The sequence below is a fragment of the Gallinula chloropus genome (genome assembly GCF_964237585.1).
Source record: "Gallinula chloropus genome assembly, chromosome: 2".
Lineage (NCBI taxonomy): Eukaryota > Metazoa > Chordata > Aves > Gruiformes > Rallidae > Gallinula > Gallinula chloropus.
This window is the reverse complement of record NC_140086.1, coordinates 93,665,963-93,691,912: the sequence shown is the minus strand read 5'-3', so window position 1 is coordinate 93,691,912 and position 25,950 is coordinate 93,665,963. Positions and strand designations below refer to the sequence as shown.

Genomic DNA, 25,950 nt, shown 5'->3' with positions numbered 1-25,950 from the left:
TTGGATTCTGCTGTTTGTTTTCTCATACTTCGGCCCTGCTTTGCTACAGATTAGGTACCTGGTGCTGTCTGCAAATTAAGAATGAGAACTTTCATCTGAGGACACCAGCCTTCAACACACTTCTCTGGTTCTAGGGAATTATGATGGTAATCTTGACTCTTTTATCGCTACTTACTCTGACCCTAGTCCCAGATGAGGCATTTGCTTTGGTTTGAAGGGTTTAAAGGAACTAGTTATATTGAAGTGTTCTATCGGTACAGCTCTGCATGTTGATTTGCAAATGGTAGTGTCTCTTTCCTAAATACTGTAAAATTACATATTTATCTTTTCTTTTTTTTTTTTCTTTTAAAGGATCTATGTGAGAATGACCATGTACTTCTGTCTCTCAAACTTTGTATCTGGATCTCAAAGTAGCTGTGATTTGGAGGAGACTAGTGAATATCCTGCACAGTTATGAGTAGACATTCATCAACATAAAACAGTCTGGAAGATTTCCCTGAGTGTACCACAGAGCGTAGAATCCTTTAATAAAACAAGACATTTAGAGTTTCATAAACTTTTGGCTGCCTGGGTCTTTAAAAAAAGAAAATGAATCGTTACACAATCATGAAACAACTCGGTGATGGCACCTATGGCAGTGTGCTGATGGGGAAGAGCAACGAGTCGGGAGAACTTGTGGCTATCAAAAGGTATGTGGCATCTGAATTTAGTGCAGGTACTTGCAAAAGCTTGAAAATTTTAGCTTCTGAATTTATTGCTGTCTGCCATCTGTGTAGAAAAGGTTGTCCTTTTTCAAGGAAATTAACGTAACAAAATTAATATTTTCAATTAGATGATTAACAGGGTGATTGTGGATCAGACTTCCATCTAGCAGATTAATAGTGAGACTATGTCAGTTTGTATAACTTAATGATTTATCTGGGTTTATCGAAATACATGCTGCTTTTCTTCAGGTACAGCATGCTTCCTTCTAAAATGTTGGGCTAACACCAAAGAAAAAACAAAACAGACTGTGCAGTTGATTAATTAGGAAATTTATTTATTTGTAAGAATACTTATCTTAATGGATAGATTTGAAACACCTTCCCCCCTCCTCAAGTCTTTTTAGGACCTGTGTTAAGTTTCATATATTGCTACATCGATAATACCTGGCAGCAATCTGGTCAGGTAAATAAAGGAATAAAGGATGTGTCCTTGGTACCTTTTTGTGTGAATTTTAACCCTGGGTTTTTGAGGGCGTGGATGGGGAGAGGGTGTCAGTTTTAGTTGAAGATGCATTTATTTTAAATTAAAATTTTTGTTTTAAATCTCTTAGCCCCAGGTGATAAAATTTCACAGAAGCACAGCAAATAATATGACATTCACAACCCCGTCCCAAGTCACCAGATATCCGTGTTTGTATCTGTGCAAGACTTAAAAATGAAACACTGCTGTAGATAATGAATAGAGACTATTGTATATATGGGTATTGCTTGAAAATATGAGAACATTTTTATTTGGTATTTAATACCTTGGAAGGGGGTTGCAAAAATTATCAAGTCAGATGCTTAATTATGTCAAGATAAGAAAGCTGTATTTTTAAAATCTGCAATTGCTTTCCTGGTCTATGTAACTTGGGTACAAAGAGATGATTTTTCTGGTTTGAAATACCCATGTTTTATGTGCAGTGGCACTGTTGCTTTCGTTGTTATTAAGAGCACAGTTCAAATCATACAGAGGGATTTTGTCCCTGATGTTTTTATAAATACTTTGGAATATCACAGTCTCTCGGGCTAACTACCCCTCTAAAAATATGTTTGCAGTGATTAATCATCAAACACTTAAATTTTGAACAATTCCAAGAGTTGACTCTGCTTTTAATTCTGTTTCTGCGTTCTAGAATGTTTTAAACTGAGTTTGAAGTACAGCTAATGCTACGCCTGGAAAATAACATGTTTAGATTTTTTTTTGTTCTAAAAGCATTCTGTGCTGTTCACTGAAAATACTTTATCTCGGACTTGTATTTCAGAATGAAAAGAAAGTTCTATTCATGGGATGAATGTATGAATTTGAGAGAAGTCAAGGTAAAGTGGTGAACATACCACACTTTAAGTTGTCTGGCTAGGTTTGTGTGAAAGAAGAGGGCATCTACAATGTCCAGGCTGTGAACTCTAATCAAGTGTGGCCAGTTCCACAAAGCCATGGGCTACTGGCACTCCTACATCTCCTGCTGCTTTGTGGAATACCACATTATTCTCAAACAGAGGCCATGTGTCCTATCCAAGCTCTTTGTCTTTGGGAGAAAGCAAATTGATTTTGTGCATGTGTTTTACTGTTCTGCTCTTTCATTTTACTGGCAGATTTCTAGGTGTATATCCAGTCCTCATGTCTTGTATTTGTAGAGAATACTAGGAGTTTTGGCTAACCAAATGCTAGAGTAGCACTTGAAAACCTGGGTTTAAATTCCAAGTCATTCCATGTTTTGGAAATCTGATTTTTCTGTGTATATAAAACTCTAGAACAGTGGGGTTGGGTTTCCAGAATTTTGTTCTAACTCACTGGAGGTTGCATGTAATCAGTATCTCTAAAAAGAACACCTGTAAAAGAATCCTTGTTTGTGAAAATTTCATACCAACATTGCTGAGTTTTCTTATTCAAATCTGCAAACAGGACCTGTTGCAGCTCCAGAACTGTCTTCCCTTATAGGGAATTAGGTTTTTGTGTTAATCTGAAGATTAACAGCTATGATGTAATCACTAGAAGTAGTTTTAAACTGTTATTAATATCTTTGCTCCTTTTATTCAAAATCAATTTAAAATCCTGTTTTGTTGCTCTTTGAAACAGAGATTACAAGATAAATGCAGAGTATTAGATGGACATGTTTTGTAAATTCCCTGCTAAAATCTTCTACGTGTTAAAAAGTTAGCTCCAGGGCATCAAAGCCTCTGTCAAGTTACCTGAAGCCATATTTTGCTCTGTTACAGTCTCTGAAGAAGCTAAATCATGCCAACGTAATAAAACTGAAAGAAGTCATAAGAGAAAATGACCACCTCTACTTTGTCTTTGAATACATGAAGGAAAATCTCTATCAGTTAATGAAGGACAGGTATGTCTTTCTTACAGAACAAACAGTGTGCTGTCATACTTCATTTAATTATTCTTATACTGTCATGAAAAACACACTGGAATTTCTGTTTTAGGCTCTTCTTGCAGCCCCACTGGTGTGAACAGGAGTTGCTGCACCTGCCTATCTGAGGGTAGAACTCTGCATTGCTCTGCATTACAATATTGTATATTGTATATTGTAATGCTTTGGGACGTAACAGTTTGCTGAGTTGTTAACATGATAGTTTGCATGTCTTGATACATAGAGCCATGAGAGAAATTCCAAATGCTTTTCTTTTCTTTATTAGCCTTCACTTTAATGTATGAAGGATTGGATAAGCACTGTTCATTCTGCTTTTGCTCATGGATTTTGCTGAAGGTGGGGATGGTCACCTGCATGTACATGCATGCATGCTCATAAGAAAGAGCTGTACGTGGACTAACTGTGTGATGTTGCAATCTTGTACAAACAATCCATAGCAAGGCTGGCAAGGTGGACTTTGGAATAGGACTTGCCTTTTCAAAAATACTTTCCTTTGCTGAATCCGTTTGCCTTTAACGTGTGTTTCCTTCAGACATCCTTATGGGCCTGTGGCTCTTAATGTGCAAAGCTGGTGGGTTAGTGCCCTGGGGTAGCTGCTGGCAGTGTTGGCACAATGTTACCCTACAGCTGAGCAGCATTGCTCTCCATCAGGGTTCCCTTTAGAGTACTCCTGGGTAACACGCCTACCACAGCACTGCCCTGTGCGGTCTTTTCCTTGCTTCATTACTCTGCATTCCTTGTTCATCTGGTCAAGTGCTCTACTGGCTAGCTAGCTTCTGCAGAGACATAGCATCATGAACCTCTCTGCAGAGAACTCCTTCTGCAGCACTTGAGTGAAAGTAAAACCTGGCAACAAGAGAGTTTTGAGATGAGTGCTAGCAGCATCTCTCTTACTTTTCCCTTAAGATGTGACAGGTCTGTTTTCATTTGTTTATGAAGTGTGTGCAGAATGAAGAAAAATGTTCTGAAAAGACTTTTTTTTTTTAATTGTGTGAAGTTGTTCATCTGTTTCTTCACAGAAACAAGTTGTTCCCTGAGTCAGTCATCAGAAACATGATGTATCAGATATTGCAAGGGCTAGCTTTTATCCATAAGCACGGTAGGTTTCATCCTAGAGTTTAACTGTGTAGCACTTTTTTAGAAAATAAGGTGATGCTCAGTAATAACATGAGTAAATATTTCTAGCAAAGGCTGTTAATTACATCTAATAAAAATATTCTTAGCTGCTTCAAGTATGGTGCATTTTTGAACCATGCCTGAAGTTATACTTTTTCTATGATTGGGTATTTCTCTTTCTTCTTGAGTTCGTTAGATGTTGTTCATGCACCACTGAGTATTTTTTTTTCCACCTTAGTTGCTAGATTAATTAACAAACTAAAGAAACTTGTATCCTGTGCTAGACTATGCATTTCTGTTTCCTCAAAAAGATTGATTTAAGGAGCATTATAACAGATGGCTGTTTCTTCTGTCCTCGTATACTGTAACTAATATGATACCCTACGTCTAAAAAAATACTTAAATAACTTAGGTTCCCTAAGAAATCCAAATAGTCTCCTTATCAGACACAAGCTGGATTTAAATGTGTTGAGATGGGCCTTTTCTAGCAATTACAAGCACAGCCAAAATAAGAGGTGCTGTGTCCTCACAACAGCAGCAACAAAAAGTTTAACAGCACTTAAAAACCTTTTAATTCTCATGGTTAAGATCAGTCTGCAAACTGCATTCTGAAATACTAGCATTAAGCTCATTTGTATTTCAAAAAAAAGTAGTAATTTACTCTGTTGCTCAACTCTGTATTTGTCCTTCTTATCACATTGGTATTCCTTAAACTTTCCAAGAACAATAAAATATTAGCTGAAAATGAAACCAGAAACAGTGCTTCCAGTGATCTCTGCTTGGCATTCGTGTGCCCTGGCAAGGCCTGTTGATGAATTTAAATTAGTTCGGCTTAGTATTATCAAATACACAGAAATAGCCATTTTATACCTTTCTGATCGAGATCATACACTGTCCTCTGATTATTAGCATCTGCTTTTCCTTCCTCATTTCAACAAGAAATAATTGAGAAAATTAGAATTTAAGAAAAACTGCCATATCTAAGTTACATTATTAACATTTTGTTTTGTCCATGTTTGGGAGTTACAGGTATAATAAATGTGAACATTTACATTTCACTGTAGTAATTTCAGCTAATTTTCTACAGAGGTTGTCAATTTCTGCATGAAGAAATCAAATGCTTTACTGTAGCAAGTGAATTTCAATCAAATTGTTTTATGTTATAACAATCTGTGTACCGGATAAACAGCAGAATTGATTTGCTTAGCAGCATAATCGCTGTCCAGGTGTATAGGTGCTCAAGCCAACAGTAGCATGAAAGAATCTCTATGTGCCTGTGTAACTAGTATTAGCGTTCCTGAGCAAAATTTTGTTATCTCTTACATGTCTATGTCTGCAAACTGTTGTCAGAATGATAAATAAGCTAGTTAAAAATCACTCAAGGAATTCTATAAATTGCATATGTGTGTCAGATGCTCAATTTTCCTTTATCTAATACTGACAAAACAATTGCAGTTTAAGCAGAAGGTTTCATTCTGAAGTCGGTTTGTTGTTTGATATTGCCATGATAGCCAATTCGTTTCCCTAAGTGTGTTAATAACGGTTTAGCATTTCTTAATTTAAGAACACTTGGTGTAATAAATACTTGAGGGGAAAATGCGTGTGCTTGGGGAGGGTGAGGTTGCCATTCATTTATTTTATATTTTAAAAAGAAAAACCCAAAAGCTATATTCTTTCAGAACATCCCAAAGTAGATTTTGGATTGCTTTATTAAAAGGTTGCTGTTTAAGAAGTGATGGCACAATAATTGGCCTTTTACTTTTCTGTCTGATCCTCTATAGGATTTTTTCATAGAGATATGAAGCCTGAAAACCTTCTCTGTATTGGACCAGAACTTGTGAAAATAGCAGATTTCGGTTTGGCTAGAGAGCTAAGATCTCAGCCACCTTATACAGATTACGTTTCTACCAGGTGGTAAGTAGATTTAAGAAGTGAATACATTGTCTTAATTACCTTTTTTCATACCATTGTAATTTACCTATTATTTCTTTCTATCCTCACAGGTACCGTGCTCCTGAAGTTTTGCTGAGATCATCTATTTATAGCTCACCTATTGATATGTGGGCAGTTGGCAGCATAATGGCTGAATTGTACACGCTAAGACCTCTTTTCCCAGGCACAAGTGAAGTAGATGAAATCTTCAAAATTTGCCAAGTATTAGGGACCCCAAAGAAGGTAAGGCTTGTTTTAAAAAAGCTCACACAATAGTACTTTTTAAAGAGTTGTAAAAATATTATTATAAAACATTGACTGTTACCTCTCTTTCAGAACATACATACAAATTACTGGTTTAGTAAGTTTCTTGCAGACATAAGGTCTTCTCGACTGTATTTCTTTCAAGTTCCCTTTAAAGGCCTGTAATGTGAGTCTCTTGTTGTATAATAGCATCCATTCTTTATCACACCATTATGACTAGCCTTGCTGCTCTTTGATGAAAGCCAGATGCAGTTGTTTAATTTAGTTATTTTGAACTGTACATATGAGCAAAAAAATCAGAAGTCTCACAGGATTTAATTTTGCCAGAGCTGATTTGAAAGTGTAATTCTTCTAGTAGGGCACACAGAATGTGGAGCTTGCAGAAGATACCATACCGAAGACAAATTATGCTTTTCTTATCCTTTAAATGTAAAGGAAACACTTGGTCTCAAACACAGATCTCTTTTTATAAAATGTTACTAGCAATAAAAATTAATAGAGGAAAAATGTGTGGTATTTTAGAGAGGAAACAATTATTTTAAATTATTTTTGGAAGGGCTAAAGACTATTTAAAATTACAAGGAAGTTTTGAGTTGTACATCTAAAAACCATGCAATTACTTTTACTGCAGGTAAAAGCTGGTTTAGTAAGTAGACATACAAACATACAAGAAAAAAATTAGTTTACCTGCAACATTTTGAACAAAGTGGGGAAAAAAAGGCCATGTAAAACAAGTATTTTTCAATGATGGATTTATATCAGTACTTTATGGATAGAAAGAGAACTACGTGACATGAATGAAGAGAGTCTCTAGATCTGGAAAACCTAAGGGTGGGAGAGAAAAACATCTATTTAATAGGTGTTCTATTAACACAAAACATAGCATAATTTCTTGTCCAGTAAAGACGCTGTTATCTATAAAGAAGTGAGGAACAGAAATAGATTAAGCTTAGCTAGGAACATGCAGAGCTTGAAGTGGTGGGAAAACATCCAGGAGAACATGCTGAGAAACAGGTGCAAACTCATGACAGCAGACAGTAAAAGGTCAGAGGTGGAAAGTTATGGAAGGTATGTTGTGGAAGTGAAGACTGAATCTAGAGGACTAAGTAGAAATTGCTATGATAAGTAAAACAGTGCTTGCTGTGACAATTCTGCATCAGGAAGAATGTGCAACAGGAGCAGTATTTTAAGACGTTTTGTCAAACACAAGTGTGAAGTTTAAGCAGCTCACAAGTTTAAGACTGTAAGAACTATATTTTGATGTATATTAAGAATACCTTTGACTAGCTTCTGGAACATTGCCAAGATATAGCATAACCAACTTCTGGAAGTGCAGGGGGGTCAGAGAGAGGATTTCATTATGTGCAGTAGCAGAGCAGTGATGAGCTGAGCTGACTGCTGTGGGTTTTCTCCAACCTTATAAGTAATTAAACAGAAGTAAATTGTGACTGTTTACACTCTGTAGTTCCTGGTCTAGCTTGTTTGTGAAAGCAGGGAACATTACCAGATGAGTAGTGGAGAGAAAACTGTAGCTCCTTCTAAAGATCCTAAGGGTTAGAGGCACTGTAAATAATCCTTCTAGGATCAGGAAGCTGGTTACTTCCTTTGTGCCTCTGTCAGCTGCTGGGTAGACTTTTTTGAATTTCATCTCCTTATGATGCTAAGGGGTTCTTCAGGGAGATCACCGTGTACGAAGAGTACTTAAATATTGTGATAGGAATTATCACAACAGACAAAGCATTTATTAGAAGTGCTGTTCTGCATTCTGAAAAATGCAAGCAGTTATTTTTAGTAGTCTGTATCTGCAGATAGTTTCTGAGCATAATTTCTGTAATTCCTTATTGCAGAGTAATGGAATAAATAAAAATGAATGTCTGGAAAAAATACTATTTGTAAAACTATCTTGATCCAAATTTGCCTTTCTTTAATTCTGTAATACAATACTAATGACATCTCTGAATTTAGTTTTTTTAAGTAGTGACAGACAACTGTGTTGCTTTGTCATAAATGAAGCATTCATTTGTCATAAATGTACCATTCAAGTACTGGCAGTGATGGTGCACCAGAAGTATGCCAATTGAATAAAAAGCTGATGACAATCTGAAAATGGGAGATTAATAAAAGGCATTTTCATTAGTTGAAAGTCGGTAATGGGGCTTTAAATAATTCTAAATTATTTCTCTTTGTAAATTGAAATGTCTATTTCACTTTTGCTTGCACTTTTGTACTTTTATCACTATGTTAGTGATAAAAGCAGAGAGAGAATGTTACAGACACCACTCCTCTGTGGTGGTGTGATCCTGGCTGGATGCCAGACACCCACCAAAGCCATGCTCTCACTCCCCTTTTCATCTGGACAGGGGAGAAAATACATATTGAGAGGCTCAGGAGTCAAGATAAGGACAGGGAGAGATTGTTCCACCATCAGCGTCATGGGCAAAACAGGCTCAACATGAAATTTAACAAAACATTTAATCTATTACACTACACACACACAGTGAAACTGGAAGTGGATAATGAGAAGTACCACCCCCCACCCCTCCCTTCCTCATGAACTCAACTTTATTTGTGATTTTTCTCCCTTCCTTCCTGACATGGTGTCACAGGGGGAGATGGGGATATGGGGTTTTCGGTCTGTTCCCCACAAGTTGTTTTTTTCCTTAGCGGGGAGCTCACCTTAAATTCTTCCTTTGCTCCAGCATGGGGTCTCACCAATGGGAGACAGTCCTTCACGAACTTCTCCAACAAGAGTCCTTTCCCACAGGGTTTCAGCTCTTCACCAGCTGCCCCAGTATGGGTCGCTGCTATGGGGTGCAGTCTCTCAGGCCCAGACTGCTCCAGCCTGGTCCCCCACAGAATCTCAAGTCCGCCCACCAAACCTGCTCCAGGGTGGGCCTCTCTTTCCATGGCCTGCAGGTCCTGCCAGGAGCTTGCAACAACATGGATCACAGCATCTTCCATATGTCTCCACCCGCTCCAGCATGGGACCTCTGTATCTCATGAAATTTTTTAATTCCATAAAAGGCCCACTAACATAACAGATCTTAGAATCACGGACTGGTTTGCAATGGAAGAGACCTCAAAGATTACCTAGCTCCAACCCCCTGCCATGGGCAGGGACACCCTCCCCTAGACCAGGTTTCCTAAAGCCCCATCCAGCCTGGCCTCGGACACTTCCAGGGAGGAGGCAGCCACAGCTTCTCTGGGCAGCCTATGCCAGGGCCTGACCGCCCATACAGGGAAGAATTTCTACCTAATATCTAATCTAAATCTACCCTCCTTTATCTTAAGGCCATTAACCCTTGTCCCGTTGCTCCATGCCATTGTATCTAGCCCCTCCCCAACTTTCCTGTAGGTCCCTTCATGTACTAGAAGGCTGCAGTAAAGGCTCCCTGGAGCCTTCTCTTCTCCAGGCTGAGCAACTCCAGCTCTCTCAGCCTGTGTTCCTAGGAGGATGCTTTTATTTCTTGAGAACAGTCTAGGAAGGAGTGAGTGTAAGACAAGATTGGAATTTGAAGTTTCTTCTAAAATTAGAGATGTAGCTTCTAAAAAAAAAAACAAAAAAACAAAACCCAAATACCTCTTTAGTAATGTGTGGAGAGCTCTACTTAGGCTGGAATGACCAGCTGCATAAACATCTGGGGATAACTATCCAGGTGACACATCTGTAGAAGAGGATGCCGGAGCTACATAGTGTGTTATATGTCAACAATATTTGTTATAGAAAAGATAAATGCCATACGAGTGCGTAGAGAAAGGACTACACTCCACTGACATCTGAACTAAACTTCCTGTTCCACTTGCTATGTCATGTTCAGCTCTAAGTTGCTCCTTTTAAGAGAGAAAAAGCAGAGCCTAGAGAATAGGTAAAACTTAAAAAGCCTGGACTTGGGAAAGCCTGGACTCAGGAATTGAGTTGTTTGTGCTTCTTTAGCCATTAAAAAGGAAGACTAGAGGAAAGGAGAAATACACCTTCTAATGTACAAAAAGTCTACTCTAGAGAGACAAAAGAAATAGTCCTTCATGGTATCCATGGGCAATGGCATACTCAACAATGGTCTTGTATTGCTGCAAGAGAAAATTACATTTTTCTAATCTTGAGAAGGGTTGAGCTCTGGAATAGGCTGTTTTAGAGCAGTTGTGGAGCGCCAGAAGCTGGAAGCTTTTTGAGACTAATGCCTGTCAGGAAGGGACAAGGGTATAGACTAGATGGCTGCTTGAGGTCTTTGCTAATCTTGATTCTGTATTCAAACAATGCAATTAACAAACAACTAAAGATTTTATGTTTTACTTTTGGCAAGTTAAAACACAAGAAGAAAAAGCTTTCATATGGTGGTCATGGTTTTTTCCTATTGCAGTAGTGTCTACTTGTAACTTAATCATTGCCTTTTAATGGTGAAATCAGTGGTACATTGTATAGGCTGTATCATGGTTACACAGCTGTGGGATCCTGGGTGGATGGTCCTCACCTCTGCTATTCCCACAAAGAACGTATGGTCCTCCTGGTACTGCTGCACTCTTTCCTCCCTTCATAGATAGACTGTGTCCAAGTGTGGTATCTGCAGTGGCACGTCCAGCATTACCTACAGGAGAGCTTGAGAAGAACTGCCATTGGAGGCTGATGCTGCGTTCACTGGTGGTGTAACAATCGTAATAGAAAACAGTAATCTCTGTTTTCCACTGTAGAGGAAGGAGATATGCAGACCAACCACAACTCAAGTTGCATAGAACTAAATTTGATCTAGTGCCTCAAAGATATACATGTATATAGTCTTTGTTTTGTTGTTGGGATTAGTTTTTATACTCATTTTTCTTTTCATTGAAACAGAGTGACTGGCCAGAAGGATACCACCTTGCTTCTGCCATGAATTTCCGTTTCCCACAATGTGTCCCTATAAGCCTAAAAACTCTCATCCCAAATGCAAGTAACGAAGCAATACAGCTTATGAGTGATATGCTGAACTGGAACCCAAAGAAGAGACCTACAGCAAGTCAGGTCTGAGCACTGAATGATTAAGTATAAGACTGGATTTTCTTGCATTGTTAAAAAATGTAGATACAGAAACCAATTGCTTGTCATAATACTGATGGCTAGAGAAAAGTCTCTTCATTTTTAACATTGTGGTGGGAATTAGACTGAGTAGTGAGGAGGGAGAGTTGTAATCTGGTACAGCAGTCATTGTAAGACACTGTCTATACAGGACAGAGAAAAATCTGAGCTGTGAGTTTCTTGAATTGTAACTAGAAGTCACCTCTGCCTTTTTAATTTCTCCTCCCTCATCTGTATGAATGGGGATACTGAAAATTAAGCTTTACTTTTTGTGAAGCTGCAGATGAAGTACAGCATGGAGGAAGTAAAGATTATTTTTACCCAGAGGTGGGATATAAACTGTACTAAGTGATAAGGAAAGAACTTGAGGAAGAACATACCAGTAAGTCACATGGTCTTAATTTTTCTCTAAGTTAGTTTTTGAAAAATTAAGTATACATATTTAAGGTACCAAAGATGGTTATCTTTTATTGATTTGGCAGTCAATAGGTGCATCTGTCCTGCACCTGGTTCGGGGCAGTCCTCATCATCAATACTGGCTGGGAGATGATGTGGTAAAGAGCAGCCCTGCAAAGAAGGACTTTGGGGTCCTGATGGAAGCTCAACATGATCTGACAATGAACACTCACAGCCCAGGTGGCCAGTCACATCCTGGGCTGCATCAAAAGGAGCATGGCCAGAAGGTTAAGGGAGGTGATTCTGGCCATCTACTCTGCTCTAGTGAGACCCCACCTTGAGTACTGTGCCCAGTTCTGGAGTCCCCAACATAAGAAGGACGTGGAACTGTTAAAATGAGTCCAGAGGAAGGCTGTGAAGTTGGGCTCGTTAAGCCTAGAGAAGAAAAGGCTCTGAGGGGACCTAAACAGCGGCCTTCCGGTACCTGAAGGGGACCTATGGGAAGGCTGGGGTGGGACTTTTAGAAGGGCATGTAGTGATAGGACAAGGGGCAATAGCTTTAAATTGGAAGGGGGTAGATTTAGATTGGATATTAGGAAAAAATTCTTCACTGTGAAGGCAGTGAGGCCCTGGAACAGGCTGCCCAGGGAGGTGGTGGATGCCCCCTCCCTGTCAGTGTCCGAGGCCAGGTTGGATGAGGCTTTGGGCAGCCTGGTCTAGTGGAGGGTGTCCTTGCCTGTGGCAGGGGGTTGGAACTAGATATCTTTGAGGTGCCTTCCAACCCTAACCATTCTATTATTCTACAATTTTTTGAGTATTCATGCCTATTCCAATCCTATTTAGGAGGTATAAAGGTGTAATACAATTGGGAAACAAAAAGGACGTATTGCAAGTTATCCTAGGTGAAGGTAATTTGATTCAGAAGTGGTTAAGCAGGTGGCATGAGGTTGAGCAACCCTTTCTCTCCACTTTATAAAGTATATCTATTGTTAAAGTCACTGAGACCTAGTTCTGTGCTCTGTGTCTCTACTCAGAATGCTGCATGGTACTTTATGAAAGCAAATAACCAGCTTGTGCCCAAGTGAGTTGTCAAGGAAGCAGCTGCAGCAGTTGTGTAATCCACAGCCAAAAGGGAGAGTTTAATGCATGTACACGGAAATGAGGACAAAGGCAGCGATTCTCAAGTGCGGCTGAGGCAAAATATCCCTTTGAGAGCTAACAAAGAGTAGGATCCTATGCAGGAGTAGCAGAGTGTGTTGTTTTCATATAGGAGGAGCTGTATTAGTAAGGTATCTCCCTGCTGTGTGTCTGATGGTGGGCATGAAAAGGTCAGAGCAAAAGAATGAAATGCACGTCTGCCTGAAGACAGACACTGTAATTTCCTAATAAGTATCATGAAGGCAGAGCAAGCACAGTGAATGTACTTCAGAGCAAAACAAAACCAGGGAAACCTGGTGACAAGAAAATGAAGGAGAAACTTTACTCCTTAGCATACTCTAATTGTAAATCCTGTATGTCAATATTAAATGGCAATCATTGCACTCAGGGATTGGGTTTTTTTTGTTTGGGGTTTTTAATTGAAAAAAACCACCACCCAAACCAACAAAACCACCTGTTCATCAAGTTGCTAGAAGATATTTAGCAGTGGAAACATGTAATAAACCATGTAGTAAAGGTAGTGAAAGTGACGTGGTTTAAGATTGGAATTTGTTACTGAAAGAATGTAGAATAAAATGATGTTGAATGTAAAATGCTCCTCATAACACAGACTCCACAAAGACTAGAGGTAAAGAATGGAAGGAAAGGATGTGACTTTTTTGTGACACGTACAAGTACATCTGTCTTACTAGAACATGATGGGAAGAGTTTAAAATACAGAACTGTTATCATTACAAATTATTTACATATGATGTCATGTGTCTGTACTGTCATGTGCTGTAAAGCTTGATCAAACTTTTCAGAAACCTCCTTAGATCCTCGATGAAGTTACCAAAGTCAACTTTTTGAAGTAAAATATTTTATATCTTCTCCAGGCTTTGAAGTATCCTTACTTTCAAGTTGGCCAAGTTTTGGGACCTCCTTCACAGTATCTGGAGAAGCAGACTCCTATTAAAGCAGTTCAGCCAGCAGAGCCAAAGACAGCTTTACCTAAACTGGAAGCTATATCCAAGCCAGAACCTCTGTCTTCACCTGATGTACCCAACAAAACACAGCCACAGCCCTTGTCAAAGGTTAACCACCAGCCTCTCCAGCAAATTCAGTTGCCTCAGAATACAGCTAACCAGCAAGTACAAAACCAGCAGCAGCCACAGGCACAACCGTTTTTTCCAACTATCAATAAAACCTCGTCTCTAGTAAGTTGTCTTCAATGAATTTTTAGCTATTTATGTTACAAGGTCTTACTGCCTTCAGCCAGGTGATCCCTTGAAAATTATCATATGGTTTATTAGAGATAATGCAGATAGGTAATTAGGGAATAACTAAGGATAGATCTACCCACTTATTAAAATTGTACAGCAAATCAGAAGAACAGATGGCTTGTAGCAACAATGTATGTTCATTTATAACAGCCTTTACTGACACACTTATGCAGTACCATAGTTACGACAGCTATTGCTTATTGACCTTTGAGGAGCAATTCATAAAAATACTAGTGTACTATAGAGAAGTGGAGAGAAAGCATTTTGCTTGCCTCAAGCATTTCATCCAATTCCAAAGCTGGTAAGCATTTAACAAGTAAGATTTTTAGCAAGATGAATACTTGTTTACACCCACTGAACTACAGTATGTTAAAAATAATAGTGATTCAGAAAATGCTGGGAAACAAACTATAGTTACATGAAAGGACAGTTTTAAAATCTAGTAATTACTTTCGAAGAGGATGCTAAGGAAAGACCTGACTAACTTCTTTTTATTTGCTGTATTTATTTTGGGGCCACAGCAATTGGCACTACTAAACCCTGGGCACCACTGTGCCCCACTTCTTGCCAGTTCATCTACTGCTGTCAAGAGCACAAGTTCAGCATGATACCAGTAGCAGAGGCTGAGCATTAAACTGAGTCTGCAAATAGAACATTAACTACTTCAGATAGATTTGAGCAATTTGACAGAGCCACACTCAAAATTACTGCCAATATTATTGTTATGTTTGTGCTTAAAATCTATTCAAACACTATGATCAAAATAGGCACAACACAATGGGAAAAATTCCCTCAAAGTTCTGAGAGTGAAGTCAGGAATTGGTATAAAACATACAAAAATCTCAGGAAGAACTACAAAATATAAAACTTTACAATTAAATTGAAGCTCTTTTTTTCCCCCTATTTAAAACAGAAACAAGCAGCTAGTGGCCCTCAGAATGGTGCAGTAGGTCCTAAAAGCTACAGAAGACGATGGGGTCAGACTTTGTTAAAGACTGTGGATAGCTGGGATGACATGGATGACACTGAATTTGGAATGTCATGTTCAAAGAAGCCTAGCATTGCACTGTTAAAAGAAAAGAAAACCAAGGAATGTCTTTTTAGGTAAGTCCTATAATTATAAAATAACTTTTTTTTAGTCAGTACGGTCCAGTAAACTTGTAGATAAGACAAATCTGCTAAAAATTAAGTCACCAAAATTCTGCAAGTATGCAGAGAGCTATGTGCGCGAGCCAGCTTTGAGTGTGGTGTTGATAAAGCACCAGTAATATCCACACTGAATCAAGTTTGTTTTCAGTCACTGTATGGCTTAGGTGTTTGTTTTGTTATTAAGAAACCGTGTATTTTACTAAAATCAGATACACTAACTTAACCAACCAAGGAAATAAAGCTAGGTACCAAGTTCTGCTAAGGTTACCCACGTTTGCTTTTGCTATTGTTTTTCGGAGTCCCAGATCAAAATCTCATAAGGCACAAGATTTGGTTGCTACTTTGTGGGAATAAATTCTACTGATGAAAACAGGATAAGAGCACTGTACTCTTTAGGCTAGGGTCAGCTTGCAGTAATACCAAGGTGGAGCTGTCAGGTCACATTGTTTGAACTTTCTGGTTTTTTCAGTGTGCCAGAACCAAAAGCTTCATGCTGTATCCAGCCAGGAGGGGAAAATAAGATTCTGATGAGAAATGATTCTGGAAGATCTAATACATCAGCTAAACAGTACTATCTGAGGCAATCAAGATACCTACCTGGTAAGGGTAAAAGTCAATACATACAGAAAATAGAAGCTGTGAACAATCGTGGTTGTACAGAACTTTGAAACTTTAGATTTAATACAGGATAATTTCACTTTTCATAGCCAGGCTGTGAACTAAAAGTCTGTCCCAGAACATATATCTTGATAATCGATGCATAAGTTTCTGGCTGTGTAAACATGGAAGGAAGGTCAACACTGCACCATAAAAGTTCATAGGCTCTTTTATCACTAATAAGACATAAACCCCTCAGTAATATGAATCCATTATATCTTGAATTCCTAGGAATATATCCTGATTGGCCTATAGGCAAGTATATCTGAAGACTGAAGAAACTGCTCATATTAAAAAAAAATAGAGAGATATTTCGTAGTTCTTAGTTTTGCAGTGTTAGGAGGTTAGGGTTTTTTTAACTGAAATTTTTGGTAAGTGCAGTTACCCTTCTTGGTAGGAAGTGGTTAGAAATGTAAGCCACTCACACTGGTAGGAATTCACACATTCCCCTTCCCAGGGCAGTCATTCTCCTAAAAAATAGATAGATAGGTTAGTCTAAATTTGGGTGATTTTCTGTCATGAAATTACATAATTGTTAGGAATAAGAATGGAAAGGAGGGGAAAGAAAAAGGAAGTTAGTATTATGAATATATTCTATAATCAAATTCTTTCATTGGTGTCTCAGTATCTTCTCTTTTAATACCATGATGGCTTGCACTACTACAATAAGCATATCATGACTCTACTATAATCCTGGTATGATAATTTAGGTGGCTCACAGAGGACTTCATGATGGTTAGGCAAGTTGTTACAGTGTATCACTAATTTCTCAGGAATTCACTAGGCCAGTGATGACTTATGAATACCAGATTACTTCTTGAATGTTATATAGGATGCTCAGAGAATCAACAGTTTAAGTTCAAAAGGAAAAAAAAAAAAGGAAAAAAGAGGGGGAGCTTCCCTATTGAAAGACAGATCATCTGTATTTCTTATCTTTTTAACAAGCATGCTTCTACTGTCTCTCTGGTTTTAGTAAATTTTTCAGTGAGAAAGGCATAGCTGTAAAAATAATTAATTTCAGCACTTTAAAGAATAATAACTCCAAGGAGTATGTTTGTTATTTATCCATAGTACTTCAGTTCTGTTACCACTAGATTTGGGATCTGCTTCCATGCTGTGTAATCCCATTAACTCTTGTAACACTCATAACATGCTGACCTAGCAAGAACCTCTTTGTCCTACTTTTAAAACTTAACCCTTGAAGTAGCAGTATATTTTCAGCCTTGAGAACCCTTCCTAATTTTTGATAGCTGTATTTAATTTGTGTTAATTGTTTGAGAGTCAAAAAGATCAATAATGAGATTATAGTTTTATGGAAACAGTTTGGTAACTCTATTAAAACAGCTTTTAAGTTTTCTTGAAAGCACGAAGAGAATTGTTCTTAAATCAATGTCTCTGGTCTTCATGGTTTGGCCAAACAGTCTAACCTAATCAATGGACATTGTTCTTGTCATGTAAACCACAAATAATTCAGTTTTTTGTTTTACTGTTTTAAAAATGTCTGGTTTTCATTGATTGAATTACGTTTGAAAATTTATAATGTTTTTCATAATTTGTTTTCTAAGGTGTAAACCCCAAGAACGTCTCTTTAGTAGCAATCAATAAAGAAGGATCACAAGGAACCTGGAACAACCAGTTGTTTTCTAAACAGCAGGCACATACTGGATCAGGAGTGACTTTTAACAGAAATACTACAGGTAAGAGTGTAATTAAAAGTGGTCACGTGATATCTCACCGAACTTCAGTTTCATTAAGACGATCTGCTTTAACCTCTGTTATCAGGCTTAGTTTCTAGGCTAACGCTTTTGTAGCCTTGCATTAATGACACTCTTGAAATAACTTCTTGGGTAAACTATGTATTTTGCTTTCAGAGCATAAAGGAAGTGTAGACAAAACCCTATTACAAGGTCCTGCCAAGATAAACTTTTTACATAATCCTCTTAGACCAGTATTTTACTGTGTTAATTTTAGCAGCTAGTTTGACCTCATTACTGCCTGATCAGTGTGTCGGGGAACACAGGAGTCTCACAGATGAAAACAACACGGCGGGTGCTCTGTGTGTGTAATAAAAGTACTGCCTAACGTTCTAAGCATGTCTTTTAGCAATCATCTAGCTTTGTCCTAAATACTTTCTCCATAAAATGTCCCCTTCTTTTCAGCCAGGAACTTGCAGTAAGGTGCCTCTTGGTGTTACGTTTTGTGAAGAACACTTTTAGCAGCATTTTGTAGAGTGAGGACTGACTAGTTAAATGGCTTATCTAAGATTTTACCAGGGGAGGCATCAGACCAGACAAGACTAAAATCTGCCCTCTGACTACCAAGCCCTATACTTGAGGTACAGAGTCCCATCACTCTGTTACGGGAGGTTACCTTGTTAACAACTTGGCAGCCATTGACCAGCTAGCAGGAGCCACTCCCAAATACTTTAATGCCAGTACACTACCTAGCCTTACCTGCTTGTACAGGAAGAACTTTAGAAGGTTTGTTTACATGCAGATGCTGCACCCCTTTTTAATAGACCTTTACTAGCCATTCTGCAGTGTCAACAAACCTCATTTTCCCTCTGAAAGTCAGGTGAGCTATATGTTGTTCATGTGCGACTATGTGAAAGATTTTTAGAAAGTGGAAAAATAACAGCACCCAGTAGAACTTTGGTGGAATAGAATACATGGTTTTAAGCAATCATCACATGTAGCTTTTTGTTTTCCAAAATAATAGTGTTTGGGTGTCTCAGAGTGAATTAATAGATTCAGAAAATAGGAATTAAGCATAAAAAGGCAAAGCACTGTTTAAAAAAGTATGTGTTGATGCACTAGACAGCTGCCTCCTGAACTGCACTGAAAATAAAATGAATGCTAATGATAAAATCCCAATTTTGTCTTACTGGTTTACAAGGGAAAATAAAACCCAAAACCTAAAACTGTTTATTTTTAATGTTTGAAAGTACTTGGTGGTATTTCTGTCAGTATCTTAAATTGCACGTGATGCTTCATATACTGGGGAAGCAATAACATTTGAGAGACATGTGAAACCAGGGTAGCTGGAGCACCAGTCACGGAAATACAACACGTGTAAATTCTGTATGCTTTCATTTTTATACTGGCAGAACTGAAAGTTGACACTGTGCTGTTTACTGTTTAAATAACCACTTTCAGTTTAAGTGCTTTTTTTTTTTTAACTTACCCACAACATTGCTCCAAGGTGAAATAAGATGAGAGCAAATAGTTACAAATGCTTTATTTATGAAGAATCGTAAGGTTAGAGCTAGGGTCAACTTTGCAGATATGCTTGAGTGCTTAAATTTGTGATTTTATATTTGTATGATTGGAATGTGATTGCAATGTTGGTAAATCACATTTTTATTCCTTTGTTAGAAAGGACCTTCTAAAGTAACTAGAGTAACATTTCCTGCTTGAGGAAATATAGGAACATGACGCTATAGTTAAAGTCAGATATTTATTCTTTCTTTCTTGCTTTGTTTTCCCTCATTTCTTTTATATCACCTTATATCACCCAGCCAGGTGCTTCATATGCTTTCTTCTAAAGTTCTGTCTTCCTATCTTTTTCTTCTTTTTCTTTTCCTTGCCTACAGATGAGAACTTAATTATACCTATTGAAAAACTATCATGCAAAGAAAGGTTGAATGAAAAATTAGAGGATCCAAAAGGTAATTTATAGCAATTAAAGCCTGGTTCTTTACACATCTTGTATTTATGTTTCACATTTCCTCATAAAAATAGCACTTACACTGCAGATTCCAGCTGACTGTATACTTCATTTTTGATTGGAATCAGTTCTGTCAAACCTCACTCTTTGTTGTGATGTCTTCTGGAACTTACAGTGCTCTAAAAGACAGACCCTATGCGATTTGCATAGATTTTGATGGAGGTCCCATAGTGTGAGAGGGTGGAAGCTCCTGTTTGCAGGCAGCCTAGTTTGAGTCTAAACACGTGTTCGCAGCGAGCGTTGTAAAGCCCTGGGAATGTTTCACCTCTCTGCACATTCAGGCCCTGCTGGTGCATACTGCCTGTGTGATGTGTCTCCCTGCAACTATTCATAGGGTTTCCAAACTCACTACCCAGCTCAAACGATTCAATGACTTTGATTCTTCACAAAGGATAGGTATGTGTTGTTTGGAGTAGGGGGTACGGCCTGGGTCACACGTGCGCTTGCCGACATCACTGCCATGCATGTGTGCCTGTACATCTGCTGCTAGACCTGCTGGATGCATGATGGATGAATACTTCTTCAGCAAGAACCCGTTTCTTTTGTACCACAGTCATCAGAGGTAAGGACCTGTGCTTTTCAATAGGATTTATTTTTTTTAATTCTGTAGGCATGCTGTTATTTTATATTGACCTTTCCCCTTCCCTTGTTCTCATCCAACAAAACATCACCCCTCCAGACTGGTCCTCCTGGCTTCCATTTCCTGCAGAAGGGTTTATAAAGGACACTGGAAATTGAGAGGTAAGGACAACCAAAAAAATGATTGAGTGACTTCTGACAGAGAAACAGCTTTGCTGAGCTGTAGGTAAGAAGCTGATAGAAATAGTCTTTTTCAGGTTACATTAATTTAGTCCTGCCATGTTCTTATTTTCAGACTTCAAAATTTTAAGGAATGCTACTGAGCTGTTATTTATGTGCCACTCCCAGTGAAATGATTAGGAACAGGGGAATAAGAGAATGTATGTCCATGTGCATGTCTGTGCACAGGCAGGTGAACTAACCACTAAAACTGTGTGTTGTTTTGTTTTTCAGGCAAATTCCTGGAAGAATAAGAACAACTTAAAGAATAACTTCTCATTCCTTCCTGGAAGGAAGACTTCCTGCAAGAAAGTTAAATATGAGTGAAATACTTCATTAAAGCTGTATTTTTTTCACCAGGACTTTTGCGTCATTCTTTACAGTTCTGGAGACTGGCAGCAGCTGGGCACAGGGAAGCCATGTGCTGTTAGTGCTTCTCAGCAGGGAGGCCTGCAGTGAGGCCTGCAGTGACCCAACACAGCTGTAATTAGCTGATGATACCTTTTGGGGTTTGTAGATGACCAGTTTTGGAGCTTTTATAGATCCACTGCTCTGAGCTCTGACATTATCACAGAGGACTAGGAGTGTGTGTGTGTGAAGAGAAACTTTTGGGGATTGAACTGAGGCCAGAGATTTAGGAAACAGAAAAGCTTGTAAAATCAGGTATTTCATGTTTTGCTGTAGCTACTCTTGAAACCATAGTGAATATAAGTATGATACAAATGCTCACACTTGATAAGTCAAATTTAAATTCCTGTGTATGGTGTCGTAGTACACAGATTTACACTACTGAATACAGAAAACCATGCTGGAGAAAAGAATTTCTCTCCAGACGTTGTGCCGGTCATCTTAACACTGTCCCAAGTGATGGCAGACATGGAGAAGGTATGAAATTTCCTTGGAGCAGGGAGGCTAAGTATTGTTAACAGATCCCTCTGTTAAGATTCTTTGCCAAGAAACATAATTTCAGTACTACTTTTGGATGTAAATACACGGTGTTTCTCAGCTTCCAAATGAGAATGGTTATGTCAGCTTTCCCAAGGTAGCACTGCTTTAAAGATCTGGACCAATACTAGGCACAATAAAACTACAACCAGGGTTAAAGAAAGAATGTAATTAGGCCTGACTTTTATAGCAGGGCTTTAACTAGCAAAGTCAACTTCAAGTGGTGCACCACGTACCCCAAGAGAAGTTTGATTCTAATATTTTAGATAGATTCAGACCAAACATGGAGCACAAGAGTACTGTTGAGTGATAGTTTTCAAATACTGAAGTGCTTAAACCAGCTTCAAGTAAAGCCGGTAGCTGTAAGTAGAAGGTAAGTTCCTTTCTCTAAAACTCAGTGTAAACCTTTGTGTGGTCCAACTTTAATGACAGTGCTAGTGCAATGTTAGTCCTCCTCTGCCATCTTCACTCCTGCTGAATTGGAGATCAGTGTTCTGGATCTGCAGCTTACTGAGTCTGTAAGATCCTGGAAGGGGTCCCATAATACACAAGGCAAAGAATGAATATATATTTCAACAAACCAGCACTAGAGAGTTTTTAAAGAGCACTCAGTACTCTTGTGGTACTGCAAATATATCTTGAAGTGACTTTATGAAACAGACAAGGTTTTTTGAACGCAACTGAAAATACTAAATCTCTGTCAACAGGAAATCCCAGCTTTGTAAGTGGTGTTAATTACAACACAGGAGTATATATCCCTTCCTTTCATAAAAAAGAAGTTGGATCAGCTGGACAACAGATACAGCTAGCTCCTCTTGGTGCACCTGTATCAGGTAAGAAACATCCTTTTACCATACGTGTCTGAGACCAAGAGGAATGTTCATTCCCCATGCTTCCTAAAAGATTTATTAGCCCTTAGTGAGGTTTTCTTCAAGTTTTATAAATAAAATTCTTGGGCACAAATTGTTCTTAACCTAAGTGAATTTAATGTAGGTGTGTAGGAGCAATCCTGATAACTAGAGAAACACTTCCTACTATCATTTGTTAAGTAAAGGAGAATAAAGGTGCATACCTTTTGTAATTCTAGGTGTGGACCATTTGCTAAACCACTGTTCATTAGTGGTGAAGGATTAAACAGAATTGTAAAAATAATGTAACTCCACAACTCCAGAGTAAATGGCCATGTAGACTGGACACCAGTACAAATTGTGCTTTATGGAGCTAGTAGAAATTGATATAGTCACCAACTAGCAAGTATACAAAAGCCTTGTATTTGAGTGGGTTTGGAGGAATTTTTTTTTTTACTGTGATTTTAATGTATCTTAAGGCTGCTTTGTCTTTAATCAGTTTAATATCACTTAATGCAATTGAACGGTGCTGATCCAGGCTTACAGTGGCCTCAACAATTTTTAAAAAGTCAAAGACCTTCATCAAGTGACTCAGTAAATTCACAAATAATGTTACAGGTATGTTATACACAGTCCATTTAAATTATTTTCTCTCTTATTTACTGGCCCTGTCTAATTTGCCTGTGGTTTCTGTGGTGCTAATGTAAGGCAGTTTTCCACTGTGTCTGCATCTCACTGTGTTGGCTGTGTAAGTCTGTGGAGACTGAGATGACAGTGCACTTGTACCCATGAAATATCACAAGAGTACTTTGTGAAGTGAAACTTTCACTGCTGCTACATCATAAATGGTAAAGGCCAAACACAGGACTGCAAATGACCAGTTCTTTATAATTTGGATACAGTAACAATGCAGCTGTACCTTACATAAACAAACGTAAGGTGATACAAAAGGAAATAGATTCATTGTTAATCTCTAGAAAGAAACTGAAAATCTATAATGAAACTAAGAAGTCAATTAAGAAAATCTTCAATGTCCTGGAGAAGAGCAAGAATCCTTTTGCTTAAATCCCTCATATTTAGCCTAAACTCTGTGGACTTGTATGGGAAGAGAGATAAGGAATGAAGCAAATGGCAGGTTTTATCTCTTAACTGTCAATATTTGGACATTAGCATTTTTTGGTGACCAAAAAATTTGAGCTCATGCTCTCAATTCTTTTTTCTCTCTTAATTTTCCCATTAAGTTTCTTAATGCCATGATTTAAATAATTTAATGTATAAAAGATTGGTTTCTCTGAGGAGAGGAAAATGCCAAGACCTGAGAAAAGTGACCTTCATTGCCAAGAGAGGGTAGGCTGGAATCATAGCTGCTGCTGAAAGAGATGGAATGCCAGCCTACAATAAAAAGGAACAGTATTAGTTTTCAAAGAGGTGGAGACCTGACTCCCAGGTTCTTGAAACTCCTCCTTTTTAAATGCTTTGATCCTCCCCTGTTCCCTAATGGATTCAATCCACTGTTGAAAAATACCACCAAAAGTAGGTGGTTTTCTCTAAGAAATGGAATGATACGTAGGTACAAAAATATATATATCCATAGCATGCTAAATTAAATGTTTCAGTCATAGTCAATAAAAGACAACTAAACTACAGAAGTAGGAATGGAAGGGGCAGGATATACTTTAGGAATGCAAAGGAAACTACGATGTAAGAGACAGCAGGATTCTGGATAAGAGTGGCCCCCAGTCACTGAGGGGTGGGGAAAATAGCAGAATGGGAGATGAACGTGAAGAAAAACATGAGCTGTCAGCTCCTGCAGCAGGGCAGCTGCTGTAATCACATGAAGCTAGAAGACTACCTGAAATGCAGAAAGGAGGAGTCTGAGCAGGAAGGCCAGGAATACAGCAGTGCACGACTCACGGTGCCCAAGACCAGGTGGAGGCTAATATTAAGGGGTAGAAAAACCAAACCTGCAGAAGTGGAACAGATCCTGCCAAATCAACAGAGGAACAGGAAATGGAGATGAAGAAAGAGGTCTTGCCCCCAAGTACACCAGGCATTCTCAGCTAAGCAGGAGGGGAATAGAAAGCATAAAAACCTCAAAAGGAACTGTCCTTCAAGCTCTTTGGGTCTTAGGAAGTTTAGCAATGTTATAATGACATGCTTTTTAAAATATTTGAGCAGAGGATAGACTGCTTGCATTCTGTAACAGTTTTGCAGTAGTAGATACAGAGGCACACACATTGGTTTTTTTCCACTTAATTTCAGTTTCAGTGCTTTCTCAAGGGATTGCTGCTCAACAGGTATCCAGTAGATGAGAATTACTAGTAAGATACACAAAGTAGAGGGAACATTAACCATATCTGAAAACAAGCATAGACAGTATATCAGAGAACAAAGTATCCTGCTCTGTTAGCACTCTTGAGCAGTGCCACAAGTCAACTTTAAGCTCTCATTCTTTTATCTCTGAAGGACTAAAATACCTTTTGAGTCCTAATTAAGAGTTCTTGTTTCTTTCAGAGTACTCCTGGAAAACCAAAGCTGCTCGTGCTCAGTTACCAGGTCCTACTTTCAATTCAGCAACGAAAAACATGAGTATTTTAACTCGCCCACCATCAATTCAGCCAGTACATGGAAGAACAGACTGGGTGGCCAAATATGGAGGAAACAGATAGAAAATGCCATCCAGTGTAGATCTTATGCGAGCAATGTTCAGCTCTCCTGCACTGCAAACCTGAAATGCCTACTGTGTTCTATTCCCTGTATAGTACGTGTAATATCACATAAAATACTGGCTACAAAAGTAGGATTTATTGAAGTATTGTGTAACACATTGCCAAAACTACAGAGAAGTAGATTTAACTCTATAGTTTCCTGTAGATGGATCTCCTATCCTCCTACTCTCAAAACGACCGCCACGGGGGTTTGCCCAATGTGATGTCTGCTATTGGCATAGACTTGAAGTACACAAGCAGCTAGCAGCAGGGCTAAAACAGAGCAGCACCAGGCTTTCAGGTATTAGGCTGATTTCTAATTAGAAAGATGGGAGTGAAAGCACAGGCTGTGTTGGTGAAGACCACCACACTCTCATACAAAGGTTTCAGAGCTCACTGGTATCTAAAGAGTTACTACTTAGGGTCTGTGATATGCAAATATTCACAACAGCAATGAGAACTGAACTCCTTGCGGTAGGACATAAGTGATCCACTGATAACTACTGCACAAGGAGGGTCTAAAAACTTGGTCCATATGTGGCTCTAGAATGATACAGCAATACTGGAAAATAGCTGAACAGATCCTGAATCTTACCTTGCCAAGCGGTAGTGAAGTCTGAAAATTAGATTCTACTGTTTAATTATTAACTTATGACCATTTTTGGTCAAAGATCTGTGGAGATTGATATCTGTCACAGTGATGTTTTCAGGACCCTAAATCACTGCAATCTGTCAGTCACTTTAAGGGTGAAAGCCAAAAAGGCATAAATTATCAGCAGACTCCTGTTTCTGCATGTTTTTATTGGGCGACCAA

General features: G+C 38.5%; 1 protein-coding gene across 1 annotated transcript; it reads left to right on the top strand.

Moving 5' to 3' along the window:
* Nucleotides 1–588: 588 nt before the first annotated feature.
* MAK (male germ cell associated kinase) lies at nt 589–25,097 on the top strand (the record flags this gene model as incomplete). Its single annotated transcript, XM_084280381.1, has 14 exons — nt 589–689; nt 2,009–2,063; nt 2,964–3,085; nt 4,147–4,226; nt 6,025–6,157; nt 6,247–6,418; nt 11,268–11,435; nt 13,919–14,239; nt 15,219–15,409; nt 15,924–16,054; nt 17,677–17,808; nt 19,704–19,778; nt 22,288–22,413; nt 24,943–25,097. 14 exons carry the CDS (start codon nt 589–591, stop codon nt 25,095–25,097), a joined length of 1,962 nt encoding a protein of 653 aa, XP_084136507.1.
* Nucleotides 25,098–25,950: the final 853 nt, after the last annotated feature.